This window comes from Rhinopithecus roxellana, chromosome 8 (genome assembly GCF_007565055.1).
Source record: "Rhinopithecus roxellana isolate Shanxi Qingling chromosome 8, ASM756505v1, whole genome shotgun sequence".
Lineage (NCBI taxonomy): Eukaryota > Metazoa > Chordata > Mammalia > Primates > Cercopithecidae > Rhinopithecus > Rhinopithecus roxellana.
Window position 1 is genome coordinate 104,415,279 of NC_044556.1, and position 26,889 is coordinate 104,442,167.

Sequence of the window (26,889 nt, forward strand, 5' to 3'; positions counted from 1 at the left end):
ATGCTAAACAAGTGGCAGATATTCATGAGTTTTCTGAGAAAAGGGATTTCCCAGAACTGAGGGTTCCTCTTCCTTTTAGACCACATAGGGTAACTTCCAGACATTGCCGTGGCATTTGTAAATTGCCATGGTACTGGCGGGAGTGTCTCTTAGCATGCTAATGCATTATAATTAGTGTATAATGAGCAGTGAGGATGACCAGAGACCACTGTTTTTTGGCATCTTGGTTTTGGTAGATTTCGGCTGGCTTCTTTACTGTATCCTGTTTTATCAGTGGGGGCTTTGTGACCTGTATCTTATGCTAAATTTCTACCTAATCCTGTGACCAAGAATGCCTTACCTCCTGTGAATGCAGCCCAGCAGGTCTCAGCCTCATTTTACCCAGCCCCTGTCAAAGATGGAGTCACTCCGGTTCTAACACCTCTGACATAACCATCACCACAATCTCATTTTAGAATATTTCCATTCCCCACAAATGAAAGTCATGCCCATTATAGTCACTGCCCCATGCCTGCACTGAGCCCTAGGCAACCATGAGTCTACTTTCTGTCTCTTCAGACTTGCCTTTCCTGGTCATTTAATATAAATGAAATCATCTAAGATATGGTATTTTTTTCCAAGTTTCTTCACTTATCATAATATCTTTGAGGTTTATTCATGTTGCAGCATGTATCAGTACTTTATTTAAACCAATAAAGAATCTTCTGTTGTATGGCTATTCCACATTATGCTTATCCATTCACTAAAACTATTGATTTTTTACCACTAGATCATGGTCAGAAAATGTAGTCTGAGGAACCTTCCAGATGTAGTCAGATCAGGGGTATGTGGTATCTTAATCTGTTTTGTGTTGCTATAAAGGAATACCTGAGACTCAGTAATGTATTTATTTTATTTTAATTAATTAATTTTGAGATGGAGTTTCACTCTTATTGCCCAGGCTGGAGTGCAATGGCCCAATCTCGGCTAACTGCCACCTCTGCCTCCCAGGTACAAGCAATTCTCCTGCCTCAGCTTCCCAAGTAGCTGAGATTATAGGCATGCACCACCACACCTGGCTAATTTTTTTGTATTTATTAGAGACAGGGTTTCACCATGTTAGTCAGGCTGGTCGAGAATTCCTACCTCAGGTGATCCATCGGCCTTGGCCTCCCAAAGTGCTGGGATTACAGGCGTGCACCACCGCACCCAGCCAAGTCTTGGTAATTTATAAAGAAGAGGTTTATTTGGATCACTGTTCTGTAGGCTATACAAAAAGCATGCTGCTAGCATCTGCTTCTGGTGAGGGCTACAGACCTCTTCCATTCATGGTCAGGAGTCCTGGGAACACTGGCTTGGAGCTCAACGTTTCCTAGCCCACATCTTGAAAGCTGTGGTGGATGAAATCAGCATTTAGAGGCAGGAAAACTCCAGATCAATCAGAAAAACACTTACTCCTTGGCACTCATAAGAGAATGGCATAAGCAGAGGGTCTTGATAGACAAGATGACAGTTTAGTACACTTAGCAACAAAGCTTGAGAATGTCTAGCTTCTCACGCCTGGCAAGCTTCCTCAGTCTTGATGAATTAAAGATTCTGCCTTTCTGCCTTTCTGGTGCTTTGGCTATAGAGGCCTTGAGATACTTCGGTTACATAACTGGCTCTTATTTCCATTGTTTAACATTTATTGAGCATTTAATATGTGTGAGGTCATTTGCATACATTCTCTAATTAAATCCTTGCAATGATCTTGTAAGTAGCTGCCTGATATGGTTTGGCTGTGTCACCACTCAAATATCATCTTAAATTCCCACATGTTGTGGAGGGGAACCCAGTGGGAGGTAATTTAATCATGGAGGCATATTTTTCCCATGCTGTTCTTGTGATAGTGAAAAAGTCTCACAGGATCTGAGGGTTTCCGAAGGGGAGTTTCCCTGCACAAATTCTCTTCTCTTGTCTGACGCCATGTGAGACGTGCCCTTCACCTTCCACCATGATGGTGAGGCCTCCCCAGCCATGTGGAATGCAAGTCCATTAAACTTCTTTCTTTTGTAAATTGCCCAGTCTCAGGTATGCCTTTATCAGCAGCATGAAAACGGATTAATACAGTAAATTGGTACCAGTAGAGTGGGGCACTGCTGAAAAGATACCCGAAATTGTGGAAGCGACTTTGGAACTGGGTGACAGGCAGAGTTTAAAGCAGTTTGGAGGCCAGGAATGGTGGCTCATGCATGCCTGTAATCCCAGCACTTTGGGAGGCTGAGGCAGGCAGATCACCTGAGATTAGGAGTTCGAGACCAGCCTGACCAACATGGAGAAACCCCGTCTCTACTAAAAGTACAAAAATTGGCCAGGTGTGGTGGTACATGCCTGTAATCCCAGCTACTCGGGAGGCTGCGACAGAAGAATTGCTTCAGCCTGGAAGGCAGAGATTGTGGTTAGCCAAGATCACACCATCTCACTCCAGCCTGGGCAACAAGAGTGAAACTCTGTCTCCAAAAGAAAAGAATAAAAACAGTTTGGAGGGCTCCGAAGAAGACAGCAAAATGTGGGAAAATTTGGAACTCCCTAGAAACTTGTTGAATGGCTTCACTTAAAATGCTGATAATGATATGGACAATGAAATTGAGGCTGAGGTGGTCTCAGGTGGAGATGAGGAACTTGTCAGGAACCATAGCAAAGGTGACTCTTATTATGTTTTAGCGAAAAGACTGGTGGCATTTTGCCCCTGCTCTAGGGATTTGTGGAATTTTGAACTTGAGAGAGATGATGCAGGGTACCTGGCAGAAGAAATCTCTAAGCAGCAAAGCATTCAAGAGATGACTTGGGTGCTGTTAAAGGCATTCAGTTTTAAAAGGAAAACAGGGCATAAAAGTTCGGAAAATTTACAGCCTGACAATGAGATAGAAAAGAAAATCCCGTTGTCTGAGGAGAAATTCAAGCAGGCTGCAGAAATTTGCATAAGCAACAAGAAGTCAAATGTTATCCCCAAGACAATGCTGAAAATGTTTCCAGGGTGTGTCAGAGGTCTTCATAGCAGGCCCTCCCATCACAGGCCTGGAAGCCTGGGAGGGAAAAATGCTTTCATGGGTCAGGCCACAGGTCCCTGTGCTGTGTGCAGCCTAGGGACTTGGTGCCCTGCTTCAGCCATGGCTGAAAAGGGCCAATGCAGACCTCAGGCCATGGTTTCAGAGTGTGCAAGCCCCAAGCCTTGGCAGCTTCCATGTGGTGTTGAGCCTGCGAGTGCACAGAAGTCAAAAAATCGGCGTTTGAGAACCTCTGCCTAGATTTCAGAGGATGTATGGAAATGCCTGGATGACCAGGCAGAAGTTTGCTGCAGGGGCGAGGCCCTCATGGAGAATCTCTGCTAGGGTAGTGTGGAAGGGAAATGGGGGGTCAGAGCCCCCACACAGAGTCCCTACTGGGGCACTGCCTAGTGGATGGAGCTGTGAGAAGAGAGCCACTGTCCTCCAGACCCCAGAGTGGTAGATCCACTGACAGCTTGCACCATGAGCCTGGAACAGTCACATACACTCAAAGCCAGCCCATGAAAGCAGCCAGGAGGGAGGCTGTACCCTGCAAAGCCACAAGGGCAGAGCTGCCCAAGACCATGGCAACCCACCTCTTGCATCAGCATGACCCGGATGTGAGACATGGAGTCAAAGGAGATCATTTTGGAGCTTTAAGATTTGACTGCCCCGGCCGGGTGCGGTGGCTCAAGCCTGTAATCCTAGCACTTTGGGAGGCCGAGAGGGGCGGATCACGAGGTCAGGAGATTGAGACCATCCTGGCTAACATGGTGAAACTCCGTCTCTACTAAAAAAAAAAAATACAAAAAACTAGCCTGGCGTGGTGGCGGGCACCTGTAGTCCCAGCTACTTGGGAGGCTGAGGCAGGAGAATGGCGTAAACCCGGGAGGTGGAGCTTGCAGTGAGCTGAGATCTGGCCACTGCACTCCAGCCTGGGTGACAGAGCGAGACTCCATCTCAAAAAAAAAAAAAAAAGATTTGACTGCCCTGCTAGATTTTGGACTTACAGGGGGCCTGTAACCCCTTTGTTTTGGTCAATTTCTCCCATTTGGAATGGCTGTATTTACCCAATGCCTGTACCCCCACTGTATCTAGGAAGTAACTAACTTGCTTTTGATTTTATAAACTCATAGGCAGAAGGGACTTGCCTTGTCTCAGATGGGACTTTGGACTGTGGACTTGTGAGTTAATGCTGAAATGAGTTAAGACCCTGGGGGACTATTGGGAGGGCATGATTGGTTTTGAAATATGAGGATATGAGATGTGGTTGGGGCAAGGGGTGAAATTATATGGTTTGGCTGTGTTCCCCACCCAAATCTCATCTTAAATTCCCACATTTTGTGGGAGGGACCCAGTGGGAGGTAATTGAATCATGGGGTCAGATTTTTCCCGTGCTGTTCTTGTAATAGTGAATAAGTCTCATGCAATCTGATGGTTTTAAAAGGAGAGTTTCCCTGCACAAGTTATCTTCTCTTATCTGCCACCATGTTAGACGTGCCTTTCACCTTCCACCATGATTGTGAGGCCTCCCCAGCCACATAGAACTCTGATTTAAGACGTAAGTCCTTTAAATTTCTTTCTTTTGTAAATTGCTCAGTCTTGGGTATGTCTTTATCAGCAGCATGAAAATGGACTAATACACTGCCATTATACTTCTTTCACAGATGAGGAAATTGAACCTCATAGAGATTAAATGGTTTGTTCAAAATCACTCAGGCAATAAATGGTAAAGTCAAGATTTGAACTCACTTTCTCTAAGGCCAATTCTCCCTACACTCTTCCAACCTACTTTTTAAAAGTATCATTAAAAAAGGCAGATGGGAGCAGTGGCTTATGCTGCACTTTGCAAGGCTGAGGCAAGAGGATTGCTTGAGGTCATGAGTTCAAGACCAGCCTGGCCAACATATTGAAATACTCATCTCTACAAAAAGCAAAAAAATTAGCCAGGCATGGTGGCCTTCACCTGTAGTCCTAGCTACTAAGTAGGCTGAGGTGAGAGAGTCACTTGAACCCAGGAGGCGGAAGCTGCAGTCAGCTGTGATCACACCACTGCATTCCAGTATGGGTGACACAGTGAGACCCTGTCTCAAAAAAAGGTATGTTGGGGGGATTTAATTTATTATGGTAGAATGATGAGAGAAGAAGTAGCAAATGGTTTAAACAGACATTTTTATAGTGATTTTGGGGGACAGAAAAAGAACAGAAGCTGGATACCTATCAGAAACATGGTGGCAGGGGAAGTGTTAAGAGAACAAGAGTCCCACCTGTTCAGTGTGAAGATGCTCCCAAGGGGATCCATTAGCCTCTGTTCCTACATTCCATACCATTGCTTGGCTCACACCCTAGCTACATAAACAATTGCAAGAATCAAATAGTTCTTAAAAGATATTAAATAATGCTCTGTTCTGTTATATTGAAAACTGGTTATAAATGGAAGTATAAAAATATTAACAGACTTCCCAGGATTGTAGATGGCGTGAAAGTAGAATAATAGATTCTAAGGCATAGAACTATGTTACCATTTGCTCTTATCAATAAACTACATGGCTTCCTATTTTTTTTGTTTGTTTGGTGTTTTGCTTTGTTGCTGTTGTTTTTGAGACAGGATTTCACCCTGTTGCCTAGGCTGGAGTGCAGTGGCATGATCCCAGCTTACTACAACCTTAACCTCCCAGGCTCAAGTGATCCTCCCACCTCAGCCTCCTGCGTAGCTGGGACCACAGGCATTTGCCACCCATTCCCCAACCCCTCCCCCCACCTTCCCCACCTCCACCCCCATTAGAGACTCCGTCTCACCATATTATCCAGGTTGGTCTCAACTCCTGGGCTCAAGTCATCCTCTCGCTTACAGTTGTGACTGTATGTTACCATACCCTCAGGATCTCTTAAGTGAGTTGTGAAAAATATTCAGGATTACCTATAGAAGGCCACTGAAATTGACTCAACCCATAATAACCTTTTCCAGTGGCAAAAAGTTGCAAAAGGCATTCTAAAGACAAAATCAATAAGAAATTAAGGTTGAGGAAGGCAATCCTTGGCCTTAGAGTAGTGCTCTGCAACAGAAATGCTATATAATGTGAACCTCATTCATAATTCAAAATTTTCTAGTAACCACATTTAAAAAGGGAAAAATAAACAAACATGATTTTTTAATACTATAGTTTAACCCAAAATATGCAAAATATTTTTATTTGAAAAATCAATAAAAATTATTGAGATACATTACACACTTTTGTCCTACTAAGTGTTTGAGATTGGTGTATATTTTACACTAACAGCAACATTTCCATTCAGATTGGCCCCCTCTTTTTTTTTTTGAGGGAAGTCTCACTCTTATCCCCCAGGTTTGAGTGCAATGACTCAATCTCGACTCACTGCAACCTCTGCCTCCCGTGTTCAAACAATTCTCCTGCCTCTGCCTCCCAAGTAGCGGGGATTAAGTCGCCTGCCAACACACCCGGCTAATTTTTGTATATTTTAGTAGATTCGGGGTTTCACCATGTTGGCCAGGCTGGTCTTGAACTCCTGACCTCAGGTGATCCACCTGCCTTGGCCTACCAAAGTGCTGGGATTACAGGCATGAGCCACTGAGCCCGGCCAGATTGGCCCTATTCCTTTAGTGCTCTTCTAAAGCTCGTCTATTGCTTGATGGCCACGTATGGCTAATGACTACCGCTTTGGACCCTGCAACCCTAGCCTTAGATTTTTCAAAGCTTCTTGAGCAACACTTAGAACCTGCAATGGCTGATCCAAACTATGTTACTGAGTTTTAAAACAGTATTATGTGTTTTGATGGACTTAAAATGAAAGTTATATGTAAATATATACAAGAGCACCATAGGTTTTCACATGCAGGCACAAAATTTCTTACTTAACAATACACTGTGGAAAAAAATTTACAAAACTCTTTTTAGTCATTCAGTTTAATAGAGATTTAGCAGGACTAAGTCTTCGCTCTTGACAGACTTTGCTACCACTAAAACAAAGAATTTACAGAACAGGGCAGGGCATGGTGGCTCACACCTATAATCCCTGCACTTTGGGAGGCTGAGGCAGGCAGATCGCTTGAGCTCAGGAGTTTGAGGCCAGCCTGGGCAACATAATAAAACACTGTCTGTACCAAAAACACAAAAAATTAGTCAGGCGTGGTGGTGCATAACTGTGGTCCCAGCTACTCAAAGGCGGAGGGTGCAGCAAGCTGAGATTGCACCACTGCACTCCAGCCTGGGTAACAGCGTTAGACTCCCACCTCAAAAAAATAAAATAAATAAAAGAAAAAAGAAAAAGAAAAAATGTACAAAACAGAAAGGACCATGGGAAGGGAAGGAGAAAAGCTGATTGTTGTATTGTTACCGGAAAAGGGTCCTGATCTAGCTCCCAAAAGTGGGTTCTCGCGCAAGAAAGCATTTGGTGCTAGTCCATGGAGTAAAGTGAAAGCAAGTTTGTAAAGAAAGTAAAGGAATAAAGAAAGACTATCCCATAGGCAAAGCACTACCGAGGGTTGCAGGTTGAACATTTTAATGGTTATTTCCTTATTATATGCTAAACAAGAGGGGGAATTATTCATGTTTTCCCTTTTTAGACCGTATAGGACAACTTCCTGACGTTGCCAGGGCGTGGTGGGAGTGTAGCAGTGAGGATGCCCAGTGGTCACTCTCGTCGCCATCTTGGGTTTGGTGGGATTTGGCCGGCTTCTTTACTGCAACTTGTTTTAGCAGTAAGGTCATTATAACCTGTATCTTGTGCCAGCCTATCTGTGACTTAGAATGCCTAACTGACTGGGAATGCAGCCCGGTAGGTCTCAGTCTTATTTTACCCAGCCCCTACTCAAGATGGAGTTACTGTGGTTCAAATGCCTCTGACAGTATAAATATGGAGAGAAGAGAGGAAAGCATATTCCGGTGAGCATTCTGGGCTCAGTAATCTTTTTTTCTGTCTTAACTAGTAAAATAAAGGCTCCCCACAAAAAGTTGAGCAAATACATGAATTTTTCAGTAAGCTAAGAATAACACCAATAGCAGCTGGCCTACACATTTTTCCTAATAGACATTAGTTTGTCCATGCATATTTTAATGCATGATGAAGACGTTCTTAATATTGATTTAAATCACTTTGCTCCCTAAAATCTTCTGGTGTTTGGAGACGGAATTTTACTCTTTCACCCAGGCTGGAGTGAAGTGGCATATCTCGGCTTACTGCAACCTCAGAGAGAGAGAGAAAAAGTATATATACATATGTATATATGTATGTGTATATATATTTATATATGTGTATATATGTGTGTGTGTATATATATACATATACACACATACACTTTGAATTATAAGCATCAGCACTTTCTCTTAGAATGTAAGAGTCAATGCATGGAAAAAGGCCAGAAAAAGGAGAAGTAGAAAATATAAATGTTTCGATTAGGGGCAATGGCTTGCTCGCTCACTTTAAAACAAATGCCTTCATCCTTTGCACTTCTGAACAGCAATTAGGGGAAACTTGTTCTGATCAGGAAGGGAGTTTTAAACTCGCATCTCTCACTGCAGATCTTTCCAGGGAACTGCCCTCAGGTAATGTAGACTTCAGTAGGAAATGGCTGGTGGTTGGGTTTTTGTGCAACGCAAAGCGGTACCTTCAAAGAGGAGTTTTGCCTCAGCTTCATTTTCCTCAGAAGAGCAGGAAAAGGGTAGGGGGAAATTTGATTTCACATATCTTCATTGGAGCTTCAGTTGTATAAAGGTGATCACTAGGGAAGGAACAATTTTTTTTTGAGATGGAGTTTCGTTCTGTTGTCCAGGCTGGAGTGCAATGGCACGATCTCGGCTCACTCCAACCTCCACCTCCTGGGTTCAAGCAATTCTGCCTCAGCCTCCCAAGTAGCTGGGACTACAGGCACCCACCACCACGCCTGGCTAATTTTTGTGCTTTTAGTAGAGACAGTGTTTTGCCATGGCTGGTCTCAAACTCCTGACCTCAAGAGATCCGCCTGCCTCAGCCTCCCACGGTGTTGGGATTACAGGTGTGAGCCACCATACCTGGCGAGACAATTTTACCATCCATAACATGGCTAATGTTTCTCATAATAGTATAGAAACATCTGTCTGCTGTGCTGGGTGGCTCACACCTGCAATCCCAGTACTTTGGGAGGCCATGGCAGGCAGATGTCAAGAGTTTGAGACCAGCCTGGCCAACATGGCAAAACCCAGTCTCTACTAAAAGTAGAAAAATTAGCTGGGTGTGGAGGTGCGTGCCTGTAATCCCAGCTACTCATGAGGCTGAGGCAGGAGAATCGCTTAAACCCGGGAGGCAGAGGTTGCAGTGAGCCAATATTGTGTCACTGCACTCCTCAAAAAAAAAAAAAAAAAAAAAAAAAAAAAAAAAAAAATCTGTCACCGGAGTCTAAGGGAAAGGTGATTGTATTACTCTCTTACTGGGATTAATTTATCAGTACCTATGACAACACTTTAAATCTTTTTCTTGGAGATTAGGAGGGGAGGATAAGAAAACGAATTTAGAAGTCTGCCTCTCCTTGCTCAGACAACACATGAAAGGTTGCTGCAGTTCTGTGGTGCTTTAGTGCCCATCTGGTCTTAATTTAGACACTTCCTAGCCAAGGAAACATCTTCTAGCCATTTCTTCCTCTGCTCCACTGAAGCTCCTGGGACTTCACTTATGGCAGATAAGAAAAAATTAAATATAAGATTTTTAAATGACAATAAAAATAAAAAGAGCAATTCAGCAATTGGGTTGTCTTTTTCACAATTTAAAATTTCCTTTCTTTGGGCATCCTATTGTTGTTGATTCCGGGATTCCTGGGGAGAAAGGCTCAGGGTCTGCTAACTTGCCTTCATCAAGGAGGCAATAGTTTTATGGGCCTCCGGCAACCATGGCTCATCCAGCGTCCAGCTAATCAGTCTCACCTGTGGGGATGGAAGTGGCTGGGTGGGTACAGCTCAAGCCTTTGGTACACAACAGCCTGTTAGTCTCTAAGATATGTTATCTTAACTCCCACAAAGTGCCAACTCCCTTCAATATTTACAGAGCCTGAGGCCAAGCGCAGTGGCTCACACCTGTTGTCTCAGCACTTTAGGAGGCCGAGGCGGGTGGATCACCTGAGGTCAGGAGTTCGAGACCAGCCTGGCCAACATGAGAAAACTCCATCTCTACTGAAAAAATACAAAAATTAGCCGGGCGTGATTGGGGGACACCGATAATCCCAGTTACTCAGGAGGCTGAGGCAGGAGAATCACCTGAACCTGGGGGTGGAGCTTGCACTGAGCCGAGATTGTGCTACTTTGCTCCAGCCTGGGTGACAGAGTGAAACTCCATCTCCAAAACAAAACAACTTGAAAAGGGGCTTAGAAAGCATTGCTTGATGCCTGACCTATTTGTTTTACTCCTGATTTTGTTCACGATTCATTGAGAATATTTGAGTACTAAGAACTATGCCAGCAGGTGATGGTGATAATAAAACACACTTGCTTCCTGCCCTCAGGGAACTTGCATTGTAATGGGTAAGAGTCAAGACAGTCAAGGAACAAGTCAGTAATCAAACATTTAATCACAAATTGTGATCAAGAATTTGAAAGTTAAGACGGATGCTCCAAGACAGGGAAATCAACTACTTTAAAGGAGGCCTCTTGGAGAACCTGATATTCATAATAAAAATGGAGGTGGGAGGCTGGGCACGGTGGCTCACGTCTGTAATCCCAGCACTTTGGGAGGCCGAGGTGGGTGGATCACGAGGTCAGGAGTTCAAGACCAGCCTGACCAATATGGCGGAACCCCCGTCTCTACTAAAACTACAAAAATTAGCCGGGTGTGGTGGCATGTGCTTGTAATCCCAGCTACTTGGGAGGCTGGGGCAGGAGAATCGCTTGAGTCCAGGAGGTGGAGGTTGCGGTGAGCCGAGATCACGCCACTGCACTCCAGCCTGGATGACAGGGCGAGACTCCATCTCAAAAACAAAACAACAACAACAACAACAACAACAACAAATTGGAGGTGAGAAGGATTAAGGCAGGCAAAATATATAAGAAAAATATTTGGGCACAGAAAAAAGTGTGAATCAAAGCCGGGTGCAGTGGCAGAAAGGGTACGTCTTCACTTATAGATGTCTAGAAATTCAATACCAGAGTTCTTTAGCTTCATAGGAATTTCTCTGTGACATAAAAATAAAATAAACACTTTTATGTCTTCTTCTATTTCTCAGTTGCCAATAATCCATACATGTTTTGGCTAAAAAGTGTTGAATGCCAAAGCATGCCTATATAACGAAGAGAAAATTATTCAGAGGAAGATAATGAGTTTTCTAGAGGTTAGGAGACAATGGCTTTTATGTTTCATTTGCAGCAGGGAGGAACTTAAGTGACCTAGAATTTTTTACCTTTAAATTTTTTCCAGTATAGAAACAAACTTGTAGTGCATTCTGTATTGTTTGGGGAAAGGCATATTTCACTTTTTCTCTGTTTTATAAACACTTTAAGTTCTGCATTGGTGATAAAATGAATAACGGTGGTAAAAATGGAAAGCTATATAACTAATTGTTTGTGATACACATAATCATCATTGCAAAATGAGCTCTGGGAATTCCATTCTGGTTACCAGGAAATCTCTGGTATGAGCAAGGACTTTTTACAATGTTATCAAGTATGTTGGGAATTGAAATATTTATATAGGTTGTACAGTTTTTAGAACTTAGAATGCCTTAGAGAAGAGTTAATTCTCTATTTAAGATATTTGGTACTGTAGATAGACTATTTAAAATCTGCTTTGTTCTGTTAGGTTCTCCCTTTAAGTTCCTGATTTAATTCAGTTAACCGAGAAATGTAATTTTTATTTCTTCTTTATTTCACTCCTTCAGTAACCATTTATTGACTGTCAGCTGTGAGATCTTCATGCTAAAGCAAGTGTCTTTGTAGCAGGACCAGCCACAGACAAAACTCCTCAGACACCGAGTTAAAGAAGGAAGGGGTTTATTCGGCTGGGGGCATTGGCAAGACTTCTGTCTCAAGAGCCGAGCTCCCCGAGTGGGCAATTCCTGTCCCTTTTAAGGGCTCACAACTCTAAGAGGGTGCGCATGAGAGGGTCGTGATTGATTGAGCAAGCAGTGGGTACGTGGCTGGGGGCTGCATGCACCAGTAATTAGATCGCAACAAAACAAGATAGGGATTTTCACAGTGCATTTCTATACAGTGTCTGTAATCTATAGATAACATAACCGATTAGGTCAGGGGTCGATCTTTAACTACCAGGCCCAGGGTGTGGTGCCGGGCTGTCTGCCTGTGGATTTCATTTCTACCTTTTAGTTTTTACTTCATCTGTCTTTAGAGGCAGAAATTGGGCATAAGACAATATGAGGGGTGATCGCCTCCCTTATCTTCACCCACTGATATTTTGGGCTAAATCATTCTTGTTTATGGGGCGGGGTGATCGGGGGAGACTGTTTGTGCATTATGTTTAGCAGCATCCTTGGTACCAGTAACATTATCCCACTACCCCACTGTGACAACCAAAAATGTCTCCAGACAGTGTCATATGTTCCCTGGGGAGCAAATTCATCACCCTAGTCTAGAAGCATTGGTGATAATGGGAAGGAGCAGATGGGAGTTGGAGGTGGGGGTGGGAAGGAGGCAAGAGAAGTGGCACTCAGGGTGGGAGACATGAATGTATTTGAGAGACATTACGAATAAAGAATAGAGAAGTCTTAGTGACTGGTGAATTATAGGGACTGGGGAAGAGGGAGGAGTAAGCAACAACACTGGTTTGGGAAACTGGAGGGATTGTGGTGCTCTTACTCAAAAACAAAGGAGGAACAGATATGAAAGAGAAGATGAGTTCAGCTGTAGAGACATTGGATTTGACTGGGGGAATGGTGTTCTCTAGGAAGTAGGTTCAGGAGCCCAGTGTGTAGGAGTGAAGTCAGGACTGAGAGGTGGATCTTGGAAGGCAAAAGATTAGTAATTGACACTAGGGCAGAAAAATGTCATTCACCTGCTAGAGAAAAGAATTAGTTGGGTAATTAAGATGCAAACTAATTGTTCTGTTAGAGATTCTAAAGCATTCCACCAAGGTTAAGCAGAAATAAAAACTAACAAAACAAAGCAAAACACCAAGTATCAAAAACATTTCAGCATTTCTTTCAGTCAATTAAGAGGGTGAGGAAGGAGGAAGAGAGCTGAAAGAAGATAGAAAAGGAAATGAAATGGAATTCTGACAGACAGGTAACTGTGAAGGAGAGGAAGATGCATTTAGTATTTATTAATTGCCATCAGCCATTACATAATTTAATTTAAAAAAATCTGGGAAATGCATATATTATTGTAACCCACTTTCTTCTCCAATATTTGAGCATGAAAAGTTTCAAACAGACCAGCCAGGTGTAGTGGCTCATGCCTATAATCCTAACACTTTGGGAGGCCAAGGCAGGAGAATCTCCTGAGCCCAGGAGTTTGAGCCCAGCCTGGGCAACAAAGGGAGACCTCATCTCCACAAAAAAAAAAAAAAATTGAAAAATTAGCTGGGTATGGTGGTGAATGCGTGTAGTCCTGGCTATTCAGGAGGCTGAGGTGGGAGGATCACTTGAGCCCAGGAGTTCCAGGCTGCAGTGAGCTATGATCATATTACAGCAGTCTGTGACAGAATGAGAGCATCTCAAAAAAAAGAGAGAAGTTTCAAACATACAGTAAAGTTGAAGGAAGTTCCCAGTGAACACCCATATATCTACCACGTAACTTTTATAATTAACATTTTATTATATTTGTTTTATCACATATCTGTCCATGCATCCGTTCAAGTGTCTTATTTTCTGATGCATTTTAGAGTAAGTTGCCAACATCAGTACACTTAAGCCAACTACATCAGCATACGTATTCTCAGCTAGAGTTCAATATTTGTTTAAAGTTTTCTAACCTACTTTACTAATTTAATTTTTAAAGCCCATATCCAATTTCCTTTGTGGGAAAATGAGTAGTACTTTATTTTATTTTATAAAAATAGTTTTTGTGACCATTTTGGAATGCTAACACTGAAGACTTTTATTGACAATTACACTAGAATTACTCTAGATACATGAATATATAGACTGGTCACACTTGCTGTTTCTCGTCTGTATCCTGCTACCAGGATGTGGCCAGGCATGAGGTAAAATCTCTAATTATCTGTTTTTTTTTTTTTTTTTTTTTTTTTTTTTTGAGACGGAGTCTGGCTCTGTCGCCCAGGCTGGAGTGCAGTGGCCAGATCTCAGCTCACTGCAAGCTCCGCCTCCCAGGTTCACGCCATTCTCCTGCCTCCGCCTCCCAAGTAGCTGGGACTACAGGCGCCCGCCTCGTCGCCCGGCTAGTTTTTTGTGTTCTTTAGTAGAGACGGGGTTTCACCGTATTAGCCAGGATGGTCTCGATCTCCTGACCTTGTGATCCGCCCGTCTCGGCCTCCCAAAGTGCTGGGATTACAGGCTTGAGCCACCGCGCCCGGCCTTATCTGTTAAACCTAGTTTTGCAACCACAGATATTATATTCTTACCTGATCAAATGGAATTAAGGTTAGGCCATGTTTCAGGCATCTTTAGGAACACTAAATAGCTATTAAATAACAAGAACCCTTTGGCAAAGCTTTGTAGTTTGCCTTTATGAAATCCTTACCAGTCCCCCAAGAGTAAACTATACAGTGTTGTTTGTTATAAAAAAAAAATTGTGGTCTAAATTTTCAGGTTCCAGCATTGTTTCTGCTGCTATGTGACCTTGGACAAATTCTTAGCCTCTCTGAGCCTGAGCTCATGCTTTAATTATCCTTGGGTTAAGAACACCTATGTGTATTGATAATCACACTTGTGAGTTTCAAATGAGCCTTTGAATGCAATAGAGATTTGGCAGCTGTGACCTGCTGCACAACTGTCACTGTGAAAAAAATAATCAATTCTTTCCCTCCCTCCTTCTTTCCCTTCTTTTGTCTTCTGAACTTCTGGAATATAGCACAGAAGAAAATAATAAGGAAATCAATAGTTCAGAATCAAAGACGTTCTGCTACAGAAAGAGCAAAAATCAAGATTCAAAGTACCTCAGCACTCAAAGAAGCAGAAAATTCTAATAGCTGCCGGCAAATTGTGCCCTCGGAGGAGCCTAGATTCTAGAAGAAAGGAGAGAGCAGTCTTGTGAAAGAGGTGAAACAAAGGCTTTTCATGTACTCCGGAATTGCTTGGAGACTGGGATATAACCCTGGCAAAGTTATTAAAGTTGATTTCTCTAAAGCATTTACTTGAAAGGGCCACCTAAGGATAACTGGCTAACTGCCCTTAAATTACATTTATTTTTAAAAACATAGTTTGATAAAGGATAGTAATCAAAGACTGACAAGACCAACCTTTTTTAAAAAAAAAAAAATTAAAAGCCTCGTTCATAACATGCAAAGGAAGACTACACATTTGCTTGCTACATTTAAGTCGCACAGTATAATATATAGCCTTTCTCCCTCCTCTGGGTTACTTTGAAAATATTAATAAGTTGGATATCTATTCCATATTTTCAAAGTGGTTATCAATGAACTTTTGCTTAAATACTTGTAAAACTTACTAATGCCACTTTAATCTCAGTTTACTGCTTAAAGCTTCTTTAGATATCCATTTTTTTAATAAAACAGTTCTTACAAAATAGGTAATAAATAATGGAAATAATGACGAAATGTTCAATGAGGAAAAATGTTTATCCCAATATTGTGGCCAGAATGTTAAGCAACTTTTACAGGACGAAGTCTGCCTGGAAGGGTTTGCTTGGGAAAGTGGTAGTTTATAGCATAACATCTGATTTTGTGTGTTTGTGCCAAGGGTGTTTCCCTTCTGTCTTTTTCCTTTTTATAGGCAGCCACAATAGTGACATGTTTAATATTGATGAGTTTGACCTCCTGGGAGTTATCGTATATGTACCCTTTTTGAATACAAATGCTGTTTAATTTATATGGTAAACACATAGAATTTGGAGATTAGCATTTTAATCAACTCTAATCTCAGTATTTTCTACTTCTCCTACCTCTTTCTTCTGTCAAAAAAAAAAAAAAAATTATAAACCAACTTTAGAAATGACAGCTAATGTCCTGTCCTGGAGAAGCGGGGTCTGTGTGTGAAACATAAAAGCAGTATCATGTGCAGTAACCTTTCCTAAACCATATGCTCACGCACATCAACAGTGTTCAACGAGATGATCAATTATTCAAGAAACAGAACAATCCATTCATTCAACAAATATTTATTGAACAGCCATGCAGAGGCAGACAGGGGGTTGTGTATGTGGCCGTGACCCGATGGCACCTCTAAACTGGAATTGGGCTTCAGTTTTTCCCCATGTAAAAATTGCTTCTTTTTTGTTTAACTTTTCTCGTGGCAGGTCCAGTAGCTTTGAAGATCAGAGTGCATCTTCCAGCTGACGATCTCTTCGGTCGGGGACAATGCATGCGATTCGCACGGTGGAGATTAAAGTCCCCGAGATAGAGGAAACGTTTTTCGCGCCCAGGTTCAGCGAGGAGCCGCGCGGGGGCCGAGGGGGCGGCGGCGGCGGGCGGGGAGCCAGGCCCGAGCTGCGTTCTGCGCAGCCATTGGCGGGCGCCGCGCTCTGCACTGAGCATGTTCGCGCCCCGCCGGCCCCGAGCCGCAGCCGCAGCCGCAGCGACGGCAGCCACGGGAGCCGCCGCGCATTATGCAAAGCGGCGGCAGATGCGAGCGGGGCCAGCCGGGCGCGCGTCGGCCTCCCCTCCCAGCGGCTCGCCCAGCCGCCGCCTGACTCTCCCGGGAGACTCCCTCGGCCCGGGCCCGGGGCCGAGGAGGGCCGGGATGGCCTGAGTGCCCGCGTCGCGGCGGCGCAGCAGCGGGATTGCACCATGGGGAACCAGGATGGGAAGCTGAAGAGGAGCGCAGGTGATGCCTTGCACGAAGGCGGCGGCGGCGGCGGCGCCGAGGATGCGCTGGGGCCCAGGGATGTGGAAACCACAAAGAAGGGGAGCGGGGGTAAGAAGGCGCTGGGCAAGCACGGCAAGGGGGGAGGGGGCGGCGGCGGGGAGTCGGGCAAGAAGAAGAGCAAGGCGGACTCCAGAGCCTCGGTGTTTTCCAACCTGCGGATCAGGAAGAATCTGTCCAAGGGGAAGGGCGCCGGCGGCTCCCGCGAAGATGTGCTGGATTCCCAGGCCCTGCAGACCGGGGAGCTGGACAGCGCTCACTCCCTGCTCACCAAGACTCCGGACCTCAGCCTCTCGGCGGACGAGACCGGCCTGTCGGATACCGAGTGTGCGGACCCTTTTGAGGTGACCCGTCCAGGGGGTCCTGGGCCTGCTGAGGCTAGGGTCGGGGGCCGGCCGGTCGCCGAGGATGTGGAAACTGCAGCAGGGGCGCAGGATGGACAGAGGACCAGCTCGGGCTCGGACACGGACATCTATAGCTTCCACTCGGCTACGGAGCAAGAGGATTTGCTTTCAGACATCCAGCAGGCGATCCGCCTGCAGCAGCAGCAGCAGCAGCTCCAGCTCCAGCAACAGCAGCAGCAGCAGCTCCAGGGCGCCGAGGAGCCTGCAGCGCCCCCCACCGCCGTCTCCCCTCAGCCCGGGGCCTTCCTGGGCCTGGACCGGTTCCTGCTGGGGCCGAGCGGCGGGGCTGGGGAGGCCCCGGGCAGTCCGGACACTGAGCAGGCGCTGTCCGCGCTCTCCGACCTGCCCGAGAGCCTGGCCGCCGAGACCCGGGAGCCCCAGCAACCGCCGTCCCCCGGCGGCCTCCCAGCCTCCGAGGCGCCCAGCCTCCCGGCGGCCCAACCCGCGGTCACAGACTCGCCCTCCTCCACGGCTTTCCCGTTTCCCGAGACCGGGCCGGGGGCGGAAGCGGCTGGAGCCCCCGTGCGAGGGGCTGGGGACACGGATGAGGAGGGCGAGGAGGATGCTTTTGAGGATGCGCCCCGGGGCTCTCCGGGGGAGGAGTGGGCCCCGGAGGTGGGAGAGGACGCCCCGCAGAGGCTGGAGGAAGAGCCGGAGGAGGAGGCGCAAGGACCTGACTCCCCCGCGGCCGCTTCCCTGCCCGGCAGCCCCGCGCCCAGCCAGCGCTGTTTCAAGCCCTACCCGCTCATCACCCCCTGCTACATCAAAACCACCACCCGGCAGCTCAGCTCGCCCAATCACTCCCCGTCTCAGTCCCCTAATCAGAGCCCCAGGATCAAGAGGCGGCCGGAGCCCTCCTTGAGCCGAGGGTCCAGAACTGCCCTGGCCTCCGTAGCCGCCCCGGCCAAGAAGCACCGGGTCGACGGCGGCCTTGCGGGCGGCCTGAGCCGCTCGGCGGACTGGACGGAGGAGCTGGGCGCCCGCACGCCCCGGGCGGGAGGCTCCGCGCACCTGCTGGAGCGCGGGGTGCCCGCTGACAGCGGCGGTGGGGTGTCCCCGGCACTGGCCGCCAAGGCGTCTGGGGCGCCAGCGGCTGCCGATGGCTTCCAGAACGTGTTCACAGGTGAGCGCGCCCTGCTGCTGGCCTCCGGGTCGCAAGTCGCCTGCCAATCAGGGCCTTCCCCTGCCACCCGCCCTCCCTGGGCTTTGGAAGGCGGTGACCTGGTAGTGGCATGTCTCTTCTCCGTAGGGAATCCTTTTCGGCCCACCGAGCTCGCCCCCCTCGGTGAAATGCCTCGGACATACTTGTTGGTTTTCTGTGTTCTTACAAGATCTTAAAGGGAACAAGTTAGTTGTGTCTGTCCTAAGTCATCTCAAAAAAGGTTGCTCTGCCCATTTCACCAAAATATCTGCTCTTCACAATGTTTAGGGTCACGCCAGGGAGATAAACTCCTTTTTCGTCTTGTTAGCTAAACCATCATTCTTCTCTTTCATTTCTCATCACCACAGCATTACAAAGAAAAAAATTGTTCATGGTTCTTCCGCAAGAGTCGGTTCTGGAGGCACAAATCATTTATTCAAGTACGATCCAAACGCAATCTCTGACCGCTCTAGTATCTGTGTATATTTGTACACGTTTGGTATGTATGTAATATGTAGTTTCTATCTTGCAGCAATCTGGGTTCCGCTTCTTAGTGAAGTTAAGCGGCCACTCACTCCTGTTTGCTGCTGCAAGAAAATCCGATACATGCTATTAGAAAATTAATAAATAGAATAGTAGGGATAATTTTCATTTAGTTTCATGGTCCAACCCAGAACAGCCTGTAGTTTGGAGATAGTGAAGGTGAGAAGGTCAAAAGCACGTCTAGTTCAACTGGTACCTCCCCTCCCTAGCATATGTTGTAGACTCACTCCCAGGGCAACATAAAGCACACCAGAGTTTGTTTGCTGTGGTCAGTGTCAAGCAGTCTAATGAGTTTATCCTAGCTTACAGGCTTACAGGACCCAAGGCCTTACCTTAAGAGCCCAACATGTTTACCTAACCTCTATTCTTAATTATTAAATGAAACAGTGTTAGAATTTAATGAATGGAAAAATATGAGAAGTTACATGACTACTGATAGGTTTATGATAAATATTTGAAGGATTAAACATTTCAAATGCAATCTGAAAATTTTAAAATCTTATGTTCTGTTATTTTAAACATTATGTGTAAAACATTGCTTAGATGAAATTTCTCAGCACAGACAGCGACTTCTTGGCTGACTAAATGCTGGTAATGTTGGGGTAGCTACTTATTGACCACATTTTAATTTACATCTGTGGGCTACCTTTTATTTTGCCTTTATAGGGTCTTACCCTTAAAAGTAGCTTCTTCTATTCATTTCACATACTCTTATTTTTCTTCTTTTCCACCTTCTCTTTATTGTGTAGATTGTTAAAAAGAATGTTTGTAGTTTTATACCCACTAGATAAATTGTAAAAAAAAAAAAAAAAAACCAACAAATAAAAAAAATCACTTTTGATAAAAGAAAATTGGAAAGTTTTTGCATTAATTTTCATGAATTTAATGTTGGTGAGGAATCACATATTTTCTCTTTATCTAAGTGACATTCACGTATATAGTTTTCAAAAAGTGAAAATAATTCACCATAATGATTATCAATCATTAATATTAATGATAGCTATTCCTAGTAGCATAAGACTTTGGAAATTTTTTTATTTCATTCATTTAGCAAATATATATATATATGTATATACATTTGTGTGCATATATGTGCATACACACACACATGCGCACACACCCATCGAGCAGCCACATTGTGCTATGCAGTATTCTAAATGGTAGCACACTGTGCTAGGCAGTATTCTAGATGTAGGTGATACATAGACCATTAAATCATGATTTTGCCCTTCTAAGCCTCACTGACTAGTGAGGAGGAGACATGAAATAAGTGCAGTGCACAGAAATATCTGTATAGATATAGACATGCAAATCAGTGCTGGGAACATCACGGATGCAGTGGCTTATCTGCATGGTGGCAAGGGGTGAGGGAAGAGGACTTGAGAGAGGAGGATCGAACAGAGTCCTGGAAGATCACAAGACCCTAAATAGGTTGAATATTTGTTTTCCTTTTTTAAAAAAAGTGTCTTCTTGGAACTCGCATTTTATTTTAATTTGCTAAGTATTCCCAAATTTGAAATCTGGGACTCTTAAGAGTCCTGTATAGGAACCACCTGGGTTTTGTTGACCTCTCCAGGCAATTTGTTTTTTAAATTGTGCAGAGTAGAAGTGCAGAGCTAGTCATTTTTATAAGGACATCACCTATTTTGTATTTGATGGTTGGATACAGCTGGTTGGTAATCAGCAAATATCTTTTTGTGTAGCGGCTTCCGTATATTTATCTCATTCACTCAACATTGTTTGGGAAAAGAGGATCAGTAGGTTTTACCCAACTTTGTAACTGGTGGGGAAATGTAGATAGAGAAAGAGGTGAAATAACTTTCTCAAGGTCACACTGTGATTCATTCAGAGGCAGATCCAGAAATAGAAAGTGAGTCAATGATTCAAGTCTAATGTACTTATTATTTCTGTTTGGATATTCAATGTTTTAAGGCCATATAGAGAGTAAAAACTGTTTATAAAATATATGATCGGATTTAGGGCCTTTCTTTAGTTAGATTTTCCAGTTCCTGTTTTTAATAAGGTGTACTCCTTTAATGGTTGAACATCTGGCCTTCCTTGAGCTGGATGAAGGGTGATTGTTGGCCAGAGTGAACCAGATTTTCTCTAAGCAGCTCTCATGGAAACTGTTCTTATAGTGGTAGAATGAATCCAGATTGACACAGGCCCTTGTTTCTCAGCTGTCAACTCTTCATGTCATCTGGCACTACGTTTGCTGCTTTACTCTCCTCCACTATTTTTTTATGGGTGTCTTGGAAATTACCAGCGTGGGGAACACTAGCATTGTCCTTAGGGAAATTTCTTCTTGGCCTTAATTTTACATGTATTTGGATCAATTAATTGCCAGCTGCCTTTGAGCAGGTGATCATTGTATCTATAAGCTTCCATAAGCATGTTTTATTTTTAAACCATAGAATGAGGATTGTCAGCGCTGCAGGAAGGAACAGATGTTTTTCTCTTTTTACTGCCTTCCAAATGCAGGGAGAAAATACACGTGAAAAGGGATTTCTGTGGCACATGTTTGTGTCTCTTTGGTAGATCTAAGAACATTTAGCAATGAGGGAGACCAAACTTTATCTTGTTTTAGCAATTAAGAAACTGATGATGCCTTAGGCCATTGCATTTAAGTATTTCATAATAAATTTGTTTGAAATACATCTTTTTCAGTGTTTAGTAGAAAAAATGGCGTCTGAAATTCGGGAGGTTCCCTTACATATGAAGTATAGCAGAAGCTTGGTACTGGAGTTTTGCAGTTAATTAAAGTTTAGATATCTAACGTGTTAAATTTGTGATGCTAAATCACTTTTGATAGGAATCTTTCCCAAGTCAATTATGTGCTTATCTTTTTTTAAACACATGGAATAAAAGTTTAATCTGTTTTAAAGGGCTTAATGTCATCTTCAGGCACATCATTGTTACATCTTATAAAAACATTAGTGATGTCCTCAACAGCTATCGAAGTGTGTGGGCTGTTGGCCTCAGTCTGTAGTTTCTGAGGTTTTTTTTTCTGTGTAGTTTCTTGATTGTTTTCTTGCTGCGAGATATTTATTGTTCTAGCTGCCTTTAGTCACTGCTCCTGTCTCTCAATTTTTTTGTAATTGGACTTTTCTGATCAATTTGTAATTGGCTTACAATCACTGTAATTATGATATTGGCTATACTTATTGTACTTCTAAGTGCCAGACTAAGTGCCAGACTCTGTTGGTGCATTACATAACTATCTCTAATCCTTACAACAGTCTTGAAGTGTAGCTGTTTATCCTCATTTTTCCAATGAAAAAACCCAGGCTCAGACAGTAAAGTAACTTCTTGCCTAAGGGCATTAAGCTAGTAAGTGGCCCATCCAGGATATGTCCTTAGAAAACCAAATCTGCTGTTAGTATGTATAAGATGAAACCAAGTAGATCAGTGAGCTTTTGGAGGACTAGCTAATTAATAAAGTGCATAGGCTCTAGAACTTGGATTGTACGACTCTGATTTTGGCCTTTCTGAAGGTTATCTTTTTTGTGTGTGTGAGACAGAGTTTCACTCTTGTCACTGAGGCTGGAGTGAAGTGGCGCGATCTTGGCTCACTGCAACCTCCGCCCACTGGGTTCAAGCGATTCTCCTGTCTCAGCTTCCCGAGTAGCTGGGATTATAGGCTCCCATGACCACACCCAGCTAATTTTCGTATTTTTTGTAGAGACAGGGTTTCACCATGTTGGCCAGGCTGGTCTTGAACTCCTGACCTAAGGTGATCCACCTGCCTTGGCCTCCCCAAGTGCTAGGATTACAGGTGTGAGACACTGTGCCCGGCCCATCTCGATGTTTATATCAATAGAGGGAAGGCCCCACTCTCGGAGTATGCCTTTTCTCATATGGCTTGGTAAATTGTTACACTGGATTTTTTTAAGGCCAGGAGTAGTTTGATTTCCAGCAAGAGCCCCTGACAGAGTATAGATGTCCAGTGAATGTCTGACGAATGAATGAAGGTCAGACTCTCCCTGATATGTATAAAATGTCTTATTATAAAAGGAAAGGGGTTTATATGAATGCTATGCTTTCCCCTAAATACTGCCTTACTGGGTTCCATATATCAGAGAAGAATTTGGCGACGTAAGCCGGGACCGGAACACTGATCTTCAATCATTTTAGATTGGTCTGAAACATCCTTTCTCATGGTTCCTTTAGGCTTGTGGTTTGGATTGAAGTCAAGTGCACCAGTAGCTTCAGTGATGGGTTTTAATGACTGCTTTATGAGTTGAGGACTGGCCTAGGTTTAAGTGCATTTAGGCATTTGTATCTAAGCCATGCGTATTTGAAATGGAACAGGTACTTTTAGTGCTTTTCCTTCTGATTCTTGTGAAAAGATACAGAAAATATACAGTTGGATGAAGGTAGCAGTAGTTATTCTGACTACTCTCATTCTAGGTATATTTGCAATCCTAGTTTTGCTGTATAGCTAAGTGACTCTCCAGTAATTTTTCCTCATATCTATGAAGGCAGAAGAATAATTTCAAATTAATACTATTAAGATTAAATGAAATAGCATACATAAAGCCGCTACAATTCTGCCTGGTACATGAGAGGCAGTCATCTGGGGCTATTTGTGCTCCTGACTGGATGTATTATCTTAAAAAAGTCATTCGTCAAAGTGATCAGAACCAAATTTGTTAAAACAACTCTGAAATTGTATACAAAAACTGAGGAGGATATGAATTGACCAGATACTAGTTGAGTCCCAGTTTTCTTTTTTATTTTCTTTTTTTGTTGTTGTTGTTGCAAATTGTTTATTTTATGTATTTTTTTTTCTTTTTTTTCCTGGAATTGTAAGCATTTTTGTCACTTATCAGATATTTTGTTTTGTTGTCGGGGTTGGATAAGGAAAGCATATGATGGGGTGTGACTATGAGATTCGGGGGAGGGTGCTGCTTTCCAAGGGGTGAGAAGAGGAGGCGGCAGCTGACACCCTTACTCAGTGTTTCTGCTCTGCACAGCATCTGGCTGCAATCCCCTGACTTTGCAGCTTTACCTTCCCACGATCTCCTTCATAAATGCTCTACTTTACACAAACTAATCTGCTTACTGTTTTATGAACACGCATTTCATTTTCCCGACTTTGTGCCTTTGTCTTGCAGCTTTACCCTCTTGGAATACATGATTTGTCTCTTTTGCTTTAGCGTTTGAAAAGTGCTGATTGAATTCCATTTCCTCTTTGTATCTTTTCCAGCCAGGCCTTACTGGCTGTCATTTCACTTTCTCTGTACTTTACAGTCTAAATCATATTATATATGCTTCTTGGATTTAGGGATTCTTTTGGTCTTCTTTCTTGCCACCCTCTGCCTTTCCTTCCTCCTTGCCTGTTCACCTGATTCCATCCATCCATCATCTCCTCTCCTACTAATATGTCCACAGATATCTCTTCCGTGCCTTGCTGTGTGCCTGTCAGTATGTGAAAGGCACTGACTATACTGAGGTCTTGATGAATACTTGCTCATTCATCATTTTTGGTGGTAATATAGACAAGTTGAGTATCCAGGCTTCCTACTGGCAATTAAAACCAGTTGAATTGAAGCTGGAAAATTACTAACCTTTCTGGGCAGTCAAAATTAATTATTTTCAATGAGGTGTGATTGAATCAATGATACTTTATAGAACTTATGTTGATAGAAGAATAGCTATTCTTGTTTCTGCAGGTTAATGTTAAAATAGTGATGACATTACAGTAACTGAGCTTCCAAATATAAATGTTATTGTAATGAAAGAAGAGGTAAAGGGAATAGAGAAAATTGTATTCCTCTGTTCATTCCTGTTTTTATATGCTAAGTACTAACCTGATGCTAATAAAAGCATTAAGGGGCTGTTAGAAACAAAAAAGTACTGCCTGTGACCTGCTAGTTATTAGATATAATTTTAGTGACTGTAGAAACTTTCTAAGGCTTTTTTATATTAAAATATAAATATATGGAAAAAATGACTTCTAATCAGTTTGGAATGGTAGTAAAGCAAGGTCGTTATAACATCAAAATTCTAGGAATAAGTAACAATTATTTCTGGATGCTATAATAAGATGCTAACCACACTAGAGATTTATTATCCTTTTGCTACCTGATGCTCCACTATGGGTGAGAGGGAGGGAAGAATTTATGTCTTACTCCTTTGTAAAAATGCACTTGGAAGTGTTGATTGGATCGGAAAATTACTGCCACTATTCTGTGATCCAGTCAGGCTGCAACCTACTAGGAACCCACTGGAAGCTTTATTATCTGTTATCCTAGAGCTGCAATGGACTGAATATAGTCCTATTATTTTCAGGAGGAATGGAATGCTATCTTGAGAAAATCAAGCCTATAATGCGTTTCAAAATTATGCTTAAAAAGGCTTAGGCACTACTCAGTTGAGTCTCTTTTTGTACTTCATGCAGAAGGGTCCTTTGTTATAGTACCTGGTGGTACAGTGGACACATATGGGGAAATGCTGTGTCATTTAAAAGGTTGTTTTAGGTGCGCAGGAGGGGAAAGAATGTGTATCAATAAGCTAGTGTCAGCCCTATGGGAAGAGTGCAGGCTGAGAACAATCTATTTCCCTTTTCCGTTTTATCACCAGTTTCCTATGAGGGCACAAGGCAATCATTTCTTGCCTCTGGTTAATACCCTGGCTTCCCAGGATGGAAGAGTGAATGCAATCCTGCTGGGAAGCGTCTTCCTTCAAGTCAATTTCAACACTGTGGTTCTACAGAAATGATGATTCCAGCAGGTACCTTTTCTGCCCAAGGGATGCTCTGCGTATTTAGAGCTTTCCTTTATGGGTATAGCTGAAGAAAATTCCTATGTTGGAATTTATACCATGGAGTAATTGATGGTGAGAGTGGTGATGTTTTGACTTTGATAGTTTTGATCAATTTTTGATTCGTACTGAAGGAGATTTGGATTGGTTAGACTGTCATTATCTGACAGTAGGACTGTGTGTGTGTGTATGTGCGTGTGTCTGTGTTGTGTGTGTGTGTGTTTGAGACAGGGTCGTGCTCTGCCACCCAAGCGGGAGCGCAGTGGTGTGCTCATGGCTCACTGCAGCCTCAAACTCCTGGTCCCAAGTAGTCCTCCCACCTCAGCACCTCAGCCTCCCGAATAGCTGGGACCACAGGCATGAGCCACTATGCCTGGATAATTTTTTTTTCTCTTTTTTTTGGAGAGACAGGGTCTCACTATGTTACCCAGGCTGGTCTCAATAGGACCTTGTGTTTTTGAACACTGATATAGTGATTGTGTAGGATGGTTAATCCTGTGTTATGAAAATACATGAAATGGAAAGCTATATTATATAATGTATGGCTCAAAGATTTAGAGTATATGAAGGCTTTCTAATATTGGCACAAAATATACTGAGCAATTACTTTTAGGTTCATTGTCTGCAACTTAAGTCATCTCTTGTTCTTGGATGGATTGTAGGCTTTGCATTTTTCCTTACAGTTTAAACTGCTCAATAAAAGCAGTACTATTAATTCTCTTACTTCAATATACTTTAATATATTGGTTTTTGTTACGTTTTCAATTTTTCTTACTATTGAATATGCTTACTGAAATACTTTTTATGAGAGTGGTATCCCATTTAGAAGTGTGCATTGATAATAAAAATTTCTTAGAAACTAGAAGGGTAAAAGGTGTTGAGAGTTCCTAGGTATTTTACTTTATTTTATTTGTTTATTTATTTATTTATTTTTTGAGATGGAGTCTCGCTCTGTCGCCCAGGCTGGAGTGCAGTGGCGCGATCTCAGCTCACTGCAAAGCTCCACCTCCCGGGTTCATGCCATTCTCCTGCCTCAGCCTCCCAAGTAGCTGGGCCTACAGGTGCCCGCCACCATGCCTGGCTAATTTTAGTGTTTTT

The 26,889-nt window shown here is 43.4% G+C and overlaps 1 protein-coding gene across 2 annotated transcripts in view; it reads left to right on the forward strand.

Moving 5' to 3' along the window:
* Positions 1-16,641: 16,641 nt before the first annotated feature.
* Positions 16,642-26,889, forward strand: part of FMN2 (formin 2) — a 415,306-nt gene continuing 405,058 nt past the window's right edge. The window contains exon 1 of one of the 2 annotated variants that reach the window (XM_030936062.1): positions 16,642-18,465. In XM_030936062.1, coding sequence (XP_030791922.1) covers positions 16,863-18,465 — 1,603 coding nt within the window. In that variant the 5' untranslated portion in view covers positions 16,642-16,862. The remainder of the gene's footprint in view (positions 18,466-26,889) is intronic. The other variant, XM_030936061.1, reaches the window with a different exon arrangement.